The following is a 16609-nucleotide window of genomic DNA, read 5'->3' on the forward strand; positions in this document are numbered from 1 at the left end:
AAGTATAATAACCCTATCTAACTCTAACATTCCTAACTAAACTCTTATTAAAATAAATCTAATATTAATATTATTAATTAAAATATTCCTAGTTAAATCTAAATACTTACCTATAAAATAAACCCTAAGATAGCTACAATGTAATTATTAATTACATTGTAGCTATTTTAGGGTTTATATTTATTTTACAGGTAACTTGGTATTTATTTTAACTAGGTACAATAGCTATTAAATAGTTAATAACTATTTAATAGCTACCTAGTTAAAATAATTACCAATTTACCTGTCAAATAAATCCTAACCTAAGTTACAAATACACCTACACTATCAATAAATTAAATAAACTACAAATATCTAACTAAAATACAATTAAATAAACTAAACTAAATTACAAAAACAAACAAACACTAAATTACAAAAAATAAAAAAAAGATTACAAGATATTTAAGCTAATAACACCTATTCTAAGCCCCCTAATAAAATAATAAAGCCCCCCCAAATAAAAAAAATTCCCTACCCTATTCTAAATTAAAAAAGTTAGCTCTTTTACCTTACCAGCCCTTAAAAGGGCCTTTTGTGGGGCATGCCCCAAAGAAAACTGCCCTTTTGCCTGAAAAAAAAAACACAATACCACCCCCCAACAATACAACCCACCACCCACATACCCCTAATCTAACCCAAACCCCCCGGAAATAAACCTAACACTACCCCCCTGAAGATCTCCCTACCTTGTATTCACCCAGCCGGGCAGAACTCTTCATCCGATCCGGGCGATGTCTTCAATCAAGCGGCAGTGAAGTCTTCTTCCATCCGGGCGATGTCTTCAAGCAAGCGGCAGAGAGTCTTCTTCCATCCGGCGATGTCTTCAAGCAAGCGGCAGAGAGTCTTCTTCCATCCGGTGATGTCTTCAAGCAAAGCGGCATCTTCAATCTTCTTTCTTCGCTCCTCCGCCGCGGAGCATCCATCCGGCACGACGACTTCCCGACGAATGAGGTTCCTTTAAATGACGTCATCCAAGATGGCGTCCGTCGAATTCCGATTGGCTGATAGGATTCTATCAGCCAATCGGAATTAAGGTAGAAAAATCTGATTGGCTGATTGAATCAGCCAATCAGATTCAAGTTCAATCCGATTAGCTGATTGGTTCAGCCAATCAGATTGAACTTGAATCTGATTGGCTGATTCAATCAGCCAATCAGATTTTTCTACCTTAATTCCGATTGGCTGATAGAATCCTATCAGCCAATCGGAATTCGACGGACGCCATCTTGGATGATGTCATTTAAAGGAACCTCATTCGTCGGGAAGTCGTCGTGCCGGATGGATGCTCCACGGCGGAGGAGCGAAGAAAGAAGATTGAAGATGCCGCTTTGCTTGTAGACATCACCGGATGGAAGAAGACTCTCTGCCGCTTGCTTGAAGACATCGCCCGGATGGAAGAAGACTTCACTGCCGCTTGATTGAAGACATCGCCCGGATCGGATGAAGAGTTCTGCCCGGCTGGGTGAATACAAGGTAGGGAGATCTTCAGGGGGGTAGTGTTAGGTTTATTTAAGGGGGGTTTGGGTTAGATTAGGGGTATGTGGGTGGTGGGTTGTAATGTTGGGGGTGGTATTGTGTTTTTTTTAGTTATTATCTATATTAACTATAGTTAATATATATATAATATAAATAACTATATTAACTATATTAACCCTAATATAATTAGGGTTAATATAGTTAATATAGCTGGCGGCGGTGTAGGGGGATTAGATTAGGGGTTAATGTGTTTAATATAGGTGGCGGCGGTGTAGGGGATTTAGATTAGATGCAAAAGAGCAGTTTACTTTGTGACAAAGCCCTGCCAAAAGCCCTTTTAAGGGGCTGGTGAAAAGAGCTGATTTCTTTGGGGCATGCCCCGCAAAAAAGCCCTTTTACGGGCTGGCAATAGAGCAGTTTACTTTGGGGTAATGCCACGCAAAAAACCCTTTTCAGGGCTATTTGTAGTGTTAGACTTAGGTTTAGTGGTAGGGGATAGTTTAGTATTTTAGGGGGTTAAATAATTTAATTATAGCTGGCGGCAAGGTAGGGGGATTAGATTAGGGGTTAATTAATTTAATATAGCTGGCGGCGGGTAGGGGGATTAGATTAGGGGTTAATTAATTTAATATAGCTGGCGGCGGGGTAGGGGGATTAGATTAGGGGTTAAATAATTTAATATAGGTGGCGCAGGGTAGGGGGGATTAAATTAGGGGTTAATCATTTTAAAATAGATGGCGGCGGGGTAGGGGCCTCACTTTAGGGGGTAGGTAGGGTAGATGGGGCGACTCCAGAAATTTGTATTTACGCAGATTTCTGGACATCACTGGTTTATCAGGATTACGGCACTTTAGCATCTGACGGCGCCGTATATAGGATAGCTCGAGGTGCGAGCTGAAACTGCGGGCGGCGGGGGTTCCCTCGCTTGCGCCACAAACTACGCTGCATATCAGATCGCGCCCCAGATTGGGCTCTCTCAAACAAGGCAAATGGGTGAGTGGAGTTTGGCTATTAAAAAATAATTGCAGTAAAAAGGATGTGAATTTGTTTTAAAAACATTAAGACCTGGCTGATCTTCTATAGCAACACAACAGAAAATTTGTAATTACAAGGTGTTTACCGTCCCTTTAATAAAGGGACGGTAAAGTTAAAATTAAACTTTAATTATTCAGATAGCGCATTTATTTAAACAACTTTCCAATTTACTTCTATCATAAAAATTGCTTTGTCCTTTTGTATCCTTTGTTAAAGAGTAAACCTAGATAGGCTGATAGGAGCTCAGGAGCATTCATGTGTCTTTCGTCTTCTGTGGGAGTGGTGTTTGCAAATATGTATAACATTGCTATAAACATTGTTACAAACCATACTGCTAAATAGCTATAGACTTTAACAAAAGGTACCAAGAGAACTAAGCAAAATTGATAATAGAAGTAAACTGGAAGTTGTTTAAAATTTCTTGATCAACCTAATCCATTTAAGTTTAATTTTAGCTTTACTGTCCCATTAATGACTAAATGAAAACATAAATGTATGCAACTCTCCATTTTTTTTTTTTTTACTATTCTTTCATGCATTTTAAACCATTACACTAAAGGTGTCAAAGGCTTCAAATATACAGATTGACACTGTTCAATTGTGAGCCAGCAATGTCTTTGTCAGTTGACTTATTTTGTGTCAGCCAATAAGTATGAAAGCTTTGGTTTTGTTCATGACAATCCTGACCCCTTAAAAAAAACACTAAAAAAAGATATTTATGTGCTGTTGCTGGTGTGTAGCAATAGCACTAGCTACCACTTTAAGTTAAGCTGCAGTTCAGCAGCTCCTATGCTGCCCTGAAGATATTCCTATAAGAAATAAAGGGGCTAGCAAATTTCCATTAACAAACCGATAGTGTTTGTCAAAATTTAACTGAACAGATTAACTCCATGAACTTAAAGGGACATAATACTCATATGCTAAATCACTTGAAACTGATGCAGTATAACTGTAAAAAGCTGACAGGAAAATATCCCCTGACCATCTCTATGTAAAAAAGGAAGATATTTTACCTCACAGATTTCCTCAGCTCAGCAGAGTAAGTTCTGTGTAAAAAGTTATACTTCACCTGCTCCAGCTGCAGGTAAAAAAAAAAATAAAATGAATAAAGAACAGCAACCAATAAGCATCAGCAGTGCTGAGGTCATGAACTCTTACTGTGATCTCATGAGATTTGACTTAACTTAACAATGGGAGGTGCTACTGAGGAACTTTTTTTTTTTTTTTTTTTTTTTTTGTTGAAATATTTTTATTGAGGGAATAACAGTTCCAAGACAAATACAGTTTGCCCATACAAACAAATGGCACATAATACATGGTAAAATACATATCACAAGCCTAAGAAAAAATAAAAATAAAAGATACATAGCAACATATGTAGAAATAGTACCCTTAACACAGTATTCATATAGCTGACCCAAATTGAAATGTAGTCAAAGGTATGAAGATTGAGAAGCAAACCCGATATCGCCCTCGTTTTTCCCTCCACTACTGCTGGGGCCACTTTTGGACCCCTGTATTAAAAGTACTTCTCAGAGGTTTTTGTTTATAATGTAGACCTAGACAAGGCCTGCATTTTATATGCTTCTTCCCAAGGCAGCTAGGACCACGGGTAGGTCCCTAAGACTAATAATAACATTAAGGGAAGATATTGCAGTAATGGATAAGTACGTTAAAGAACCAAGTACCAAACGCTGTGTCAGAGATAAAGAACCGCATAGACAGTTTCACTCATACATAGGGAAACAGGTAGATGATACACAAATGAGCTAACATCAATACTAGAATTATGGTGATAAACAGTCTATAGACATTAAACTCAGGATAATTCATAGTAAATCTCTTCATTTTTGATCCGGAGAACCAATTTTTCGCTTATATAAACAGAAACCACTACATTGGTTCTACGGACAGGGCAGAGACAGTATAACTCTGCCAAAAAGGAGTATGGAGGATAAGCTAGTTATCCCTTACCTTACATTTGTGAGGGGGGGGATGAAAGAGGGAGAGAGGAGGGAGAGGGAGAAAGGGGGGAAGAGGGCAAAGCGGGGGGGGGGGAGTGGGGAAAAGAAAGGGGAGAAGGAGAGGGAAGGGAAAGAGGGTTGGGAGAAGGGGGAAAAGGTGGAAAGGGGGGCTAGGATGGTAAGGGGAGAAGGGGAATGGAAAAGGGGGAGGGAGGATGGAAAGAGGGGGGGGAGAGGATGGAAAGAGAGGGGGGAAGGATGGAAGGAAGGGGAAGGTTGGAAATGGAGGGGGGGAAGGTGGAAGGGGAGGGGGGAAGGGTGAAAAGGGAGGGGGGGAAGGTTGAAAAAGGGAGGGGGGGAGGGTGCTTAAGGAGGGGGGAGTCTAGAATGCAAACAGAGGCCTTTCATGATGGCAAGCGATGGATCCTAAGTGATAGTTTGATGTATATACTTTCCTCCTCGCCAACGTATAGGTCCTCAGGAGGGGGACCCCAATAGAGATAAAGATAAGGGGGCAGACTTTCTACAGGGTATATACGGAGAAGGGATCACCATATAGGCATTTAATAGGGCACTAAGGTCATTAGATAGAATGGTGATCTGTGCACATGGCATAATTAACTAGGGCAGTTTCAATATTGCTAGATTATAGGCAAACAGCATCGCTCTCTCCAACGCTCAAGTTACACACACTCAAAAAAAAACAAAAAAAACAATAGAGGTAGGCCTACAGCATACTGGGAGTTAATAGCACAATGACACACATATATCATGCATAAGTAAAGTTTTAACCGCAAGGCAATCCAGAGATGAGGATGTGACTGAATCACTAGACTGACCCTTATATTCATAGATCTAGTTACTAGCTTCACCACTGAATCAGCCGAAGGGCTTCATAATACACATAGCAACATATAACTTGCAATATAACATAAGACATATAGCAATGTGAGAAAAATAATGAAGATAAAAAACAGTAGGGAACCCAAGAAAAAACAGTGCTGTGATTAGATAATCAGGCATTTAACGTAAAAAATGAGTACACATAAGTCCCACAGTCCTGCACACGGTCCCAATCCCAGAATCTACACAGTCTCCGAAAACAATCTTCATAAGTGTAGACTCTGCAGCCACTGGTATAGTAGAATTCTTGAATAAGTCCATGAGCTGAACTACAGGCATCAGCAATTTGATAGCAGTGTGAGCCCTTAGTAACCGCCATCGCAACAAAAATGTCACCCCTACTCCAGCTTTTATATTTGCCTCAGGGGGCCAAAGATCTTTACACTGCAGGGTTATCGTGGGGGAGGTAAGGATCCTAGACAGAACCCCCAGCGCGGCAATTCACTGAGCTCCAGTCAATGAGAAACTCCAAGGCAGTGTTGTGATATGGGGCCGCCAGTAAACCACATGTACCAGCAAGAGCGTCCCTACAGATATCGGCCGTATTCTCGCCTGCGCTAAACCCTGTGGCAGTGGTCAAGGGACACCTCCCGGAGCTCCCATCAGAATGACTCACCAACTCGCCTCTAACGGAGGAAAGCCTCCCGGTCTCACAATCAGCTCTCATAGGGGTCAGCATAGTGCGCTTCACAGGTCTCAACATGGCCCTCCCACAGCTCCATCCTGCAGTCGCTCCATCTCAGGGTCATGCACAGCACAGGGGTCGCCATCAGATATCTTAGCAGCTGGTAAACGTTTCCTTGGTACGTGTGCTGCTTCAATCTTTATGAGCAAGTCATCAAATCTGCTTAAGATCCGTTTCTCATAATCAGCAAATAGAATCTGCAGCGTGGCACAAATGGCTTCCCCCCATAGTCCCAGAAAAGTTGCGGCCTGCTGTGTCTCAGAAACAGCGCTGAACCGGCGTAGATGAATTCTTCATTCAGCCAGATTTTTTAAATGATCTTTCCTAAGATTCTTAACACTAGTTTAATAACCAAATACTGTTCCACAGAGGAAAAATTGGGTAAAATTAAAGTGAATTCAGGAGCCTCTTAGAAACATGTCTCATTGCTCTGGCTGTTGGCTCCGCCCCCCTACTGAGGAACTTTTGAGGTAAAATATCTTTCTTTTTTACATAGAGATGTTCAGGAGATATTTTCTAATCAGCTTTTTACAGCTATGCTGCATCACTTTCAAGTGTTTAAACATTTGGGTATTATGGCCCTTTAAGCGGCACAAAATAAAATCTTTTTCCCTGATGAACAATTAATCTGAATCTATTTTTTTTTTATCTGTGCACATGTCTATTATTAAAGGGACTTGAAACCCAAAATGTTTATTTCATGATTTAGGTAGAGCATACACTTTTAAACAACTTTACAATTTACTTCTTTTATTAAAGGAACACTGAACCCAATTTTTTTCTTTCATTAGTCAGATAGAGCATGCAATTTTAAGCAGCTTTCTAATTTACTCCTAGTATCAATTTTTCTTCTTTCTCTTGCTATCTTTATTTGAAAAAGAAAGTCCAGTCCCCGGACAGCACTTGTTTATTGGTGGATGAATTTATCCACCAATCAGCAAGAACAACCCAGATTGTTCACAAAAATGGGCCGGCATCTAAACTTACATTCTTGCTTTTCAAATAATGATACCAAGAGAATGAAGAACATTTGATAATAGGAGTAAATTAGAAAGTTGCTTAAAATTGCATGCTCTATCTGAATCACAAAAGAAAAAAATTGGGTTCAATGTCCCTTTAAATTTGCTTCATTCTCTTGGTATAATTTGTTGAAGGAGCAGCAATACACTACTGGTTGCTAACTGAACACATGGGGTAAATATGAAGCCACTAATCAGCAGCGAGTACCCAGGTGCTTTTCTGTTTCTGAGCTTACCTAGATAAACCAGAGAAGGAAGCAAATTAAATAAAGTAAATTGGATAGTTGTTTAAAATTGTATGCTCTGTCTAAATCATGAATGTCTCATTATGACCACTGTCCCTTTAAGTTTGTGTGGGTAGGCGTGAAGTTAGTGCATCGCTCAGGGATGGCGTTGGGGCATAGATAATTTGTAAAAAAAAGAAAAAAAAAAAGAAAGAAAATATGCTATTTTAGTAAGTTTTATTTGTTTAGGTTTATTCTAAAACAAGTAACATAATTAATATACGTTGTTATTTATTCATTGTTCAATTCAAAGCATCCTGGGATATAGCTTAAAAAATGTATCAGACAGTAAAAAATATAAAGTTCAACATACTCGATATTTGTAGAATGGACAGCACTGCCCAACACGTGAGTAATTAGACACTACTGGAACCTCTTATTAAAGGGACAGAAAGGTCAAAATTGAAAATGTGCATTAATGCATTTTAAATAGAAGCATTTTCACAATATATTCAATTTGCAAAAATGCTTCTAGTAAAAGTTATTATCCACCAGCATACCCACATATGCTACGTGTGACTAGAGGATCAAGATTCAAACACCATATGCCTTTTCAGAGAGTTGGTTGTGGTCTGGCAGTGAGGACAGATTTGTACTGATTCTGTGAGAAGGTGCGGTGTTTGAATACTGGTGCTCGGGCCCTCACAGAATATGTGCGTATGCTGCTGAAAAACAGTAATTGGTTTTAGTAGAAGTATTTTTGCTAATGGATGTATTCTGCAATAATGCTTTTACAGTATTTAAAATGTTAAATGCGCCCATATACATTTCAATTTTGACCCTTCCATCTCTTTAATAAAATACATAGTAATCAGGGCCGTCTTTAATATTGACTGGACCCTGGGCAAACATTTTCTTGGGCCCCCCTCCCACCCCATGCAATTTCGCTCTCCACCCCAACATCCCAAAAAACAACTAAATCAATTTATTTTATAATTGTTTTCAAAAAATTTAGCCCAGAAGTGTATCATCCACTGCTGGGCTAATCATTTTTTAAAAAAATTATATAAATTGCAATATGTGAAACTGGACCTAAGCAGTATTAATAAGTAAATAAATATATAAATTCCTCCACTGTGGATTCATTTAATATTCTTTTGAATGTGATTCTGGTGTGAGGTTAGCTGGTTAAAGAGATTTAGAGCAGCCAACAGGAGCAAAGCAAGTTAAAGACTGAGGAGGAAGCATGGAGGTGCAGACAAATATAAGTTTACTGACTGAAACAGCAGAACTGCTATGGGAAGCTGTAAAATCTGAGACAGAAAGAAAACAAAAACTATAAAAATAAACCTTACATTAATGTGTGAAGTATCAGCATGACACTATACATCAGCCACAGCAGCACATGTCACTTCTTTGCTAGGAACAAGTTCCTCTCACCCTGCACTAGACAATGCTGCATGGGGAGGGGTGTGTGTGCACTCACTTATTCTTTCCACTGACACCTTTCTACAAAGCACTGTTCCCCTAACAAACTACAGTTAGTTGATCTTAGGGCCACAGCAGAAAGAGCAGGGCTAAGGGGATCAGCAGACTGGATGCTGTCTGCCCAAGGCTGCATGGATACAGTGTGAGATGTGTCATACAGCCTCAAGACTGAAGAGAGCAGTGTATGCAGCTGCACAGATGCTCAAATCCTCATGTGCCTGCCGCTCCAGCTTTCTGCTGCATGCGCCTACAGTCAGCCCTACTCAGAAACAATCCCCACCACCAGAGCAGTTACCCGGTAACAGTGGTAACCCCAGTAGGACCTTTCTGTGGGAATGGCTGGATGCCGAGTTAGGGCTTTGCATTCAGTGCTGCACAGTGCACATCTAAAACAGCACATGGCACTAGCTTGACATGTCACATGACACCGGCACGGTCTGGCACAGTTTTAAAAAAAAATATATAAGCAGAGTACTTTTGACTGACAGTATTATGACTGAATGTGTGTGTTCCCCATGTCACATCAGCAGTCTGGTATGAACCATAAAAATAAAAAAATATATATATATATTTTTTTTTTAGGACTCTTGGGCCCCTCAACAGAGACTGGGCCCTGGGCAGCTGCCCCTTTTTTCCTGTGTTAAAGACGGCCCTGATAGTAATAGCACAGGTCCTCGGCAAGACACACTGCTTGTTTCACTCCAGGAGGCTATAATGATAATTAATAATTGTAATTAAATGCATTCACACTTTAGCCTTTGATGTATATAGTGATAATTAACCCTTTAACTTAAAAACAACAGCCAATGTACAAGGTACCCATATTTTTCTTTCATGATCCAGATAGAGAATACAATTTTAAAAAAAGTTTCCAATTTACTTCTCTTATCAAATTTGGCTTGTTCTCATGTTATTCTTTGTTGAAGAGATACTGTATCTAGATAGGTAGTGTGCACATGTCTGGAGCACTATATAATAGGATAAGTGCTGCCATCTAGTGCTCTTGCTAATGAACAACATTGTCGCAAAAATGCTGCCATACAGTGCTGTAGACACGTGCACGCTCCTGAACTTACCTTCCTGCTTTTCAACAAAGGATAACAAGAAAATGAAGACAAATTGATAATAGAAATAAATCGGAAAGCTGTTTAAAATTGTATGTTCTATTTGAATCGTGAAAGAAAACAATTGAGTTTTATGTCCCTTTAAGGGATTAAAGATCTCTTAAGCTTGTGTAAATATTGTACTTTCTCCCACGTTCCCTTGAGAGGCCAAAAAGCAAAATGAGTCACCTAGGTTTTCAAAATGCTGCAAACAACCGAAAACAGCTATTTGATTTGTAGCATTTGCAGTTTTATAGAATCTGCTTTTTGTTTTTTCTGGAGAGAGCGGCACAACTACAGTTTTACACAAAAGCCTTTTAAATTACTTTTCAGTACATTTCAATAACTGATATTTACTCCCACTACACATATATTGCTTTTCCTTCAGTGTGTGTATGCCTTGATAACCCTTCATTTATGTCTCAATGGGGCCAATTTATCAATGTCTGCCTGACATGATACGCAGAGGGGCTGTCAATAAACCCGATCGTATTCAATCGGGTTGATTGCTGTCCGCCGCTCAGAGCAGGCAGACCAATTAAGAAGCAGCGGTCTTAAGACTGCTGCTTCCTAACTGCTGTTTCCCGCGAGCCTCAAGGCTCGCGCGGAAACAGGGGCATCAGGGGCCCTTGATAATTCGGCCCCAAAATGTTTACCTGTGCTACAATAGCTTACTTGCTGAAATGCTCCAGGAAGATCAGACTGGTTGATGTCCCGATAATGGTGGCTAAGCCCCCAATGGTTGCTGCATATGAAACACTTAGTGACAAACATTTGCTGATCATCTGATCATCTCTGGATCTGTACTTCCCCTGTGGCTTTAGATCTGTCGTGTCAGTAGGAGGCAAAACCAGGATCTGTGTCTGTGGAAAAGATAGAACAGCGCCAATGATAAAAGTAATTTTCTTTAAATGGCAATGAAACACTTTAACACAGTAATATACAATGTTTAGTTATGTGTAGCACAAACATTGTAATATACTTTCATTATTTGTTTTGCTTTGTTTTGTTGTAAAAATACCTTGCTTTTGTGTAAAAATTGTGCCTGGCCAAAATTTTTTAGCGAGGTCAGAAATTTTGTAACCTAGGTTTCCTTCAAAATGCTGCAGCTTGCCTAACCAGCTACAAACTATACCGAATTACTTAGAGCAGTGAGCAAACTCATTTACAGCTGTCCCTAATTAGTCACAATGGAGAGAGGTATGATAAAACCTACTTATAGGGTTTGTACTGTACTGTAGTTCTGCAAATCATTAAAGTTACATTATTAAAACATTTAACCAAACATAGCTTTGTCCACTAAACACCCCTAACTCTACCCTTGGACTTAATTCCAATCTTCCTGACCCTTGCACAGAGCTTGAAATCATTGTCTGAGGTTCCCTGTTCAGAAGAGGGTTGCCTGGTATTTTTGGGCTGGACCATCCTTTTCAGGTGGGATCAGACTGATATACTGACATTTATTGCAAAAAGAATGAGGGAGCCGCACTAAGTTCAAATTTCAAATTAAGCAAATTTATTGCATATAAACAAATTAAACAAACACAGCAAGAAAGGTGTCTGACGCGTTTCCCGCCCTCTAGTGGCCACTGATGAAGCGCCACTAGAGAGCGGGAAACGCGTCAGACACCTTTCTTGCTGTGTTTGTTTAATTTGTTTATATGCAATAAATTTGCTTAATTTGTAATTTGAACTTAGTGCGGCTCCCTCATTCTTTTTGCATTATCCAGTGCGGTGGTTCCCACACATTTGAGCCTTGCACCTTACCTAGATCACTGACCCTCAACGGAGGCACTTGCAGCCGCTACGGCGGGTGACGTCATACACCCTGGACGGACTTTGGTAGTGAGCGCCGAGAGCTGTGCAGCGCAAACACCTACTCACAGATACTGACATTTATTCTCTGTGAAAAGCACAATTGTGCTAAAAGAGGGTTCTCCCAGGAAGTGAGCTGCAAAGAACAAGCTACTGAGCTGTTTTTCATTTCATGGTTTGAAGGGAAACTTGAAAAACAATAATTGCATCTGCAACACTTTGGAAGCTCACTTGCAAAATGGGTTTTGTAAATGTTTGTAATTGTAAAATATTCATGTCTGTCTTGTTATGGTAAAGTTGTCTCTCTGGATAGAAGGGAAGGAGTCTTCAAGGGAAAGTAGTGGGCATTTGGAGACATTTGAGAGGCAGGGGTCAGGATTTTTCACCTATACTTAAGCCCAGAATGCAGATTTCATAAACGAATTGATGTTCATAGCAGCTGCTTGTTATCATCTGTGGCGGACATAAAACAACCCGAACGTGATTGATCACAAGAGCAGGGGACCGCATTGCTCAAGCTAGTGCTTGTGCAAGGTACATCCAAGTACCAGATGTACAATGCCCGCTGCCCATTTGCCACAAAGGCGGTTGGACAAGCTCCAAAGTCATGAACTTTGTCCACCCACAGTCTAATACATAGGGCCCAAAAAATCTCTCCCCTGTATCTCATCTTGTGGTCAAGTCTCGCAATTTCAAAGCTCATTTTCATTTTTCTTCTCTTTCTCTTTAAAAGGACAGTCTACTCCAGAAATGTTATTGTTTAAAAAGATAGATAATCCCTTTATTACTCATTGCTCAGTTTTGCATAACCAACACTGTTATATGAATACACTTTTTACCTCTGTGATTACCTTGTATCAAAGCCTCTGCAGACTGCCCCCTTACCTCAGATCTTTTAACAGACTTGCACTTTAGCCAAGCGGTACTGACTCTTAAATAACTCCATGGGAGTGAACACAATGTTATCTATATGACACACATGAACTAGTGTCTAACTGTCAAAAACTGTCAAAATGCACTGAGATAAAAGGCGGTTCAACGGTTTAGAAATTAGCATATGAGCCTACCTAGGTTTAGCTTTCTACAAAGAATACCAAGAGAGCAAAGCAAATTTGATGATAAAAGTAAATTGGAAAGTTGTTTAAAATTGCATGCCCTATTGGAAACATGAAAATGTAATTTTGATTAGACTGTCCCTTTAACTTTGTTTTTACGTTTTCATTTGTGCATTCATTAGAATGGACTGTTTTATAGAGGTAGGTTTATTTCTGTCCTTGTAATTTGTTCAGTAAGATTTTAAATACGTGTGATGCCGGAATGTTTCACAGTGAACTTGTTCTATGTGCAGAGAAGTGGAAGGTTACAACATAGATGTGGCTCCCATGATTATAATGGAGCTGAACTCAAAAATCATTTGACGAGTGCCCAGAACAAATCTGTTTGAACTGTGCAAGTCAGGATGTTTATGAAGGAGAAACATAGCTCTGGAAGCACCAGTGATTTCTTCTGGAAGTGTCATTTTTAAATAATAGTACGAATAACCCTAGTCACTCTAGAATAATGATAAAAGTACATTTATTGAAACATTATCGGCCAGATTACAAGTGGAGCGCTAAATATCACTTTCGTGAAAGTTATATTCTCGTTCGATTGAGTAATACTATCGCACCCAAATGTGGCTTGCGTTCGCATTGCATGGAAGCATTGCACTCATGAGAGCGTGCTTCTATAGGCTCTAATGGGAACCTTATTCACATGCCGTGAGACACAGCATGAGAACCTAGCGCAGCAAAGGGGGTAAGTCGTGCAGCGATGGCAGCAAATTGTAAATATATATTTATATGCTTATATATTTATGTGTTAATATGTGTGTGTGTGTGTATATATATAATATATATATTTACACCCCACACCTGTCAACTTTAGCCCCATATAACTGCTACTATTTTTATTTTTTAATACAATATATTACACTTAAGTTTAGGGGCATTTTTGGGACATTTATAAAATGAACCAGAGATCTGTTTTCTGATTAAAGGGACACTGAACCCAAATTTTTTCTTTCATGATTCAGATAGAGCATGTAATTGTAAGCAACTTTCTAATTTACTTCTATTATCAATTTTTCTTCATTCTCTTGCAATCTTTATTTGAAAAGAAGGCATCTCAGCTAAGGAGCCAGCAAATTGTGGGTTCAGAACCATGGACAGCACTTGTATAAAGGTGCTGTCCAATCAGCAAGGACAACCCAGGTTGTTCACCTAAAATGGGCCGGCATCTAAACTTACATTCCTGCTTTTCAAATAAACATAACAAGAAAATGAAGACAATTTGATAATAGGAGTAAATTAGAAAGTTGCTTAAAATTGCATGCTCTATCTGAATCACAAAAGATTTTTTTTGGCTACAGTGTCCCTTTAATTTTATAAGCGCTAATTGCTACCGCAAGCTCGCCATAGCAATAACCATCCACTTGTAATGTCTGGTTAGTTATTGTGCGCGATAAATTAGCAATCCCCTTGTAATCTATATATATCTAGGTTAGTGTATATCTGTTGACACCAAAAGACCAATTAATATGTTGTTATTATTAAAAATAATAATATATTTTTTTGGAAGAGAAAAGGTTACATTTAAATTTATATTGAAGCTAGAAGGAAATGAATGTTTGTGCACAACTAATAGTTCTGTATTACTACTGCTATTTTGATGAGACACCCTCATAATTAGTATTTGCTGACAAGGACAAGGACAAAGTTATAATAAGAGAAATACATTTATTTCCACAGGAAATAGGATTAGGCAAATCTCAGAATTTTTATATGGTTTTCCTTAAAATGTGTCCTGTTGTTATTAAAATGTTTCTGTAGAAAAAAATCTAGCATCAAATATGAAATGTTAACATTTGAATAGTGAATATAATACTCAGATATTAAATGTAATATTTTAATGTTACATTTGAATATTAATTTTCATAGACTGGCAGTGAGGTCTGTGAGAATCAGCATTTCTAAGTTAACAAATCAAATTCACACTTTCACTAAACAATCAACACTAAATAAAACATTTAATTACTATTTTTAACTAATGCTCTGAGTCTAAGCATTTATCCATCTTTAGTTAAAAATTTACTCGTTCTTACCTGAGGGAGCGACTGGCCATTGGTTGGCGGCTTCACCACTCTCATTGGATTGGCTATCATGTGCACACTGTTTAGATTCTGCTGACATAAAAAAATATATATATTGAAAACCAACCATCATGAATGATAAGTGTATTTGGTAATGCGTTTGTTTCTATGTAGAAAAGCTTTTGTGACTTAATTAGTTTGATTCAGTTTTGAACTTAGAACACTTACTAAATGTGCATTTTTGTCCTAAGTACTTTAAAGATGAATCAAATTCATTTCAATAATTTCTCTCTCCCATTATTTTTTAAATTTTTAGAAATGTTCTTTTTGACACCATTAGCTGCTATTGAGGTTCATGCTGAGTTAATGTGTGTGAGTTTATATTTTTTAGAAGTCACTGATTGTCAGACTTTTCTTTATGTATTGCTGTACTTTTGAAACTTAAAGGGGCAGTCTAGTCAAAATTAAACTTTCATGATTCAGATAGGGCATGCAATTTTAAACAACTTTCCAATTTACTTCTATTATCTAATTTGCTCAGTTCTTTAGATATCCTTTGTTGAAGAAATAGCAATGCACATGTGTGAGCCAATCACACAAGGCCTCTATGTGCAGCAACCAATCAGCAGCTATTGAGCATATCTAGATATGCTTTTAAGCAAGTGATATCAAGAGAATGAAGCAAATGAGATAATAGATGTAAATTAGAAAGTTGTTTAAAATGACATGCTCTTTCTAAATCCCGAAAGAAAAAATTTGGGTTTCATGTCCCTTTAATATCCTTTGATATCTGTTTTTTTATAAACTTGTGACAACTCATGAACTCCTTTACTGTAGAATTTATATAAAAAAAATACTGTATAATAAGTATATGTAGTCAATATTATAGTCTGTGGGTCACTAAAAATCTACCAAAGAGAGAGATTATCACATTGAACCTCATGCATAAATTTGGGTCTTATTTTTTTTAAAACCTTGGTTTATGCTCATTTCTAATCCATTGACATGTCACATGATGCCCTAGCTGGGAATCACATGCTCTGTGTAATCACAGGTTAATGAAAAAAATGACGTGCTCTTATATGTTATAACTGTTTGTGTTTAACCTCCGCTAACTGGATTTGATATATTAGATGGTGTTGAAATGTGATGTTCAGCTTTATTACCTTGCTCTGAATCAGTTTACTCAGGTCCTTTGCTGTAGCTCTGAAAACAAAATCACATTTAGAATGAATATACCTAATAAACCATTGAACAATATATTTTTGTAACACATTTGTTTATCAAAAGGAATTTTAACTGACATATTTTTACCATGTATTTAAAAATGCATGTTTCAAAGATTGAAGCAATAAACCTTAATTTTATGAACTTCTGATCACGTATAGGTAAAAAGGACTGAAATGCGTAATCTGTGTTCTTTTGTGTGGTAGAATGTATTCTATATCAGAACTGTGTTTTGGAATTTGATTAATAAAGTAAAAAAAAATCATAGGAACTCAGATTTTAACTATTTCTGTGTCCAAAAGTTAATATAAGTTTTAAACAATATAATAAGAATTTGAAATAGAAGGTAACTATAAACATTTGTCAAATCACTTAGGAAGAATGGTTTGTTCTCTAAGTTAGGATGCTACTGAATACAAAGTGGTTTTAAAAATTCTAGAACCAATATTTTGAAATACAGTCATCATATTTATTTAGTTTTTACTGAATTGTTTCAAT

At 38.1% G+C, this 16609-nt stretch overlaps 1 protein-coding gene and 1 long non-coding RNA gene across 2 annotated transcripts in view; both read right to left on the minus strand.

Annotated features, from left to right (window-relative positions):
* SLC13A4 (solute carrier family 13 member 4) overlaps positions 1-16609 on the minus strand; it is an 83747-nt gene that overhangs the window by 26463 nt on the left and 40675 nt on the right. Inside the window, exons 6-8 of the mRNA XM_053719690.1 lie at positions 16051-16090; positions 14897-14977; positions 10615-10802 (exon numbers count right to left, since the gene is read on the minus strand). Coding sequence (XP_053575665.1) covers positions 10615-10802; positions 14897-14977; positions 16051-16090 — 309 coding nt within the window. The remainder of the gene's footprint in view (positions 1-10614; positions 10803-14896; positions 14978-16050; positions 16091-16609) is intronic.
* LOC128662458 (uncharacterized) lies at positions 10752-16084 on the minus strand. Its single transcript, XR_008402782.1, has 3 exons — positions 16051-16084; positions 14897-14977; positions 10752-10802 (listed from the first exon to the last, which is right to left on the minus strand). It is a non-coding gene; the product is annotated as an uncharacterized LOC128662458 (long non-coding RNA).

The sequence above is a fragment of the Bombina bombina genome, chromosome 6 (genome assembly GCF_027579735.1).
Source record: "Bombina bombina isolate aBomBom1 chromosome 6, aBomBom1.pri, whole genome shotgun sequence".
NCBI classification, from domain to species: domain Eukaryota; kingdom Metazoa; phylum Chordata; class Amphibia; order Anura; family Bombinatoridae; genus Bombina; species Bombina bombina.